Source organism: Propithecus coquereli, unplaced genomic scaffold (assembly GCF_000956105.1).
Source record: "Propithecus coquereli isolate 6110/MARCELLA unplaced genomic scaffold, Pcoq_1.0 Scaffold403, whole genome shotgun sequence".
Classification (NCBI taxonomy): Eukaryota; Metazoa; Chordata; class Mammalia; order Primates; family Indriidae; genus Propithecus; species Propithecus coquereli.
In genome coordinates this window covers 3,265,432-3,267,262 of record NW_012149764.1, presented here as the reverse complement: position 1 = coordinate 3,267,262, position 1,831 = coordinate 3,265,432, and the positions used below count along the sequence as shown (strand labels likewise).

The following is a 1,831-nucleotide window of genomic DNA, read 5'->3' as shown; positions in this document are numbered from 1 at the left end:
AACAGCATGGAAGCAGAAGTAGAGAAACAAAGGTTCTCATCTCATATTTGCTAATATCTAGCTGTGTAACCACAGGCAAGTTACTTAACTTCTCTGGACCTCAATTTTTCTCACTGTAAAATGAAGAGATTACTCTTAAGTCTGAAGTATTATTTCCCAAACTGTTCTAGAAAACACTTTCTACGAGATGTCAATAGATAAGGGGGGGAGTGGAGGTTAACCAGGCTTCTATGGTCTAATAAATTTTGGACACACTGCATACTACCAGGAAATTAATGCTATCAACAGAGAATTATTGTCAAAGTCAGCCAGTTTGGTCAGTGGCCTCTAAAATATTTCCCAATGTTTCCTACCTTCTAGCATTCATGCTCTTTTATAATCCATCCCTCAGCCCACCCTTGAGCATGGGCTTGATTTTTTGACTCACTTGTAATGAAGAGAATATGGCAAGAGTGATAAGATGCTACTTCTGTGATTAGGTTATATGCAATTAGGTTATGGGCTTCCACTTTGGATGTTTGTTCTGAGCTGCTATGTTGTGAGGCAGCCCTGTGGAGAGACCCATGTAAGTGATCTTGGAAGCAGACTTTCTGAGGCCTGTCAATAGCCATGTGAGTGAGCTTGGAAGCAGATCTTCCCCTATTCAAGCCTTTAGATGAGACACAAGGCCTGGCTAACACCTTGATTACAGTTTTCTGAGAAACTTTACTCTAGAACCATGGGAGCTAAGTTGCTCCCATATTCCTGACTCATAGAAACTGGAGATAATAAATGTTTTTACTGTTAAGTTTTAGGGTGATTTGTTACATAGCAAAAGATAACTAACACACTCAAAAACCTGGACGTGACTGTTTTGTTTTGCTTTTATGCCATTGCTATAACCTTTCAAACATTCCCAAGAATATTTTACAAACAAGGAACAACAGCAAAGAATTCATACAACTAAGCCAATACTTACTATAACCCCCAATGTTCAGGTCTAGTAAAGCTATACTGGAATATTTAGCTTAGTTTCAAAGCCTAGGTGAGGCCTTCATATTGTGTTCATGCCAAAATCCAACTCATAAGGCCACATGGTACAGAACCCTGTACCAGCCAACTTAAGGGCAGAAAGAGAGAAAGCTTACCACTATGGTTGGGCCTGCTAAGAACTGAGTGTCTCCTGGTCTTTCTTATAGTATGTAGGTTACGTATGACTGCATGACCTTTTAACAGATACTCTCTCTGCTAGTGACTATGGTCCAATATCCTAGGCCCTAAGCAATCAGATTAATTTTTTCTCCCTGAGATGACTAAAAGGCAGAAAAGCAGGTAGAAAGGCTTAAGTGTTCCTTTCTCTGTTTCATTGACTCACTTATGATAAACTACAAATTCCTCCTACCAAGAAACAGTCCCATGGTCAAGTAATTTGAGAAATACCACCTAATTTTTTACCCTTTTGAAGATGTTCAGTGCACATTACATGTTAAAGGAGGCTCTGAAAAGTTCTTTAGTAAAGATAACTGTTTATTTAACACAGCATTTCTGCAACATCTGACGAATTAACCTTTTTTCTACAAACACTCCTTAAATTTTGTAGAAAATGGACTTTAGAGATTCTCTAAAGCCTTTTTTTCCTAAATAAAATGTTGTATGATTATACTCTATTTGAAAAACTTCTGACAATTTACCTTGCCAAGTTGCTGTAGAAATTTCAAGTGTCTCTCTTCAAACTGTGTAGGGTCCCTGTCTTCAAAAGCACCAGAAAAGCCTAGGGCACCTATCCTCATATTTGGTAACATGTCATTTTCAGTTAATAGTTCATAATCTGGAGAAATAAAGAATATTAGCA

At 38.0% G+C, this 1,831-nt stretch overlaps 1 protein-coding gene across 1 annotated transcript in view; it reads right to left on the bottom strand.

Moving 5' to 3' along the window:
• Nucleotides 1-1,831, bottom strand: part of JAK2 (Janus kinase 2) — a 100,593-nt gene that overhangs the window by 9,670 nt on the left and 89,092 nt on the right. The window contains exon 10 of the mRNA XM_012652875.1: nucleotides 1,671-1,816. Coding sequence (XP_012508329.1) covers nucleotides 1,671-1,816 — 146 coding nt within the window. The remainder of the gene's footprint in view (nucleotides 1-1,670; nucleotides 1,817-1,831) is intronic.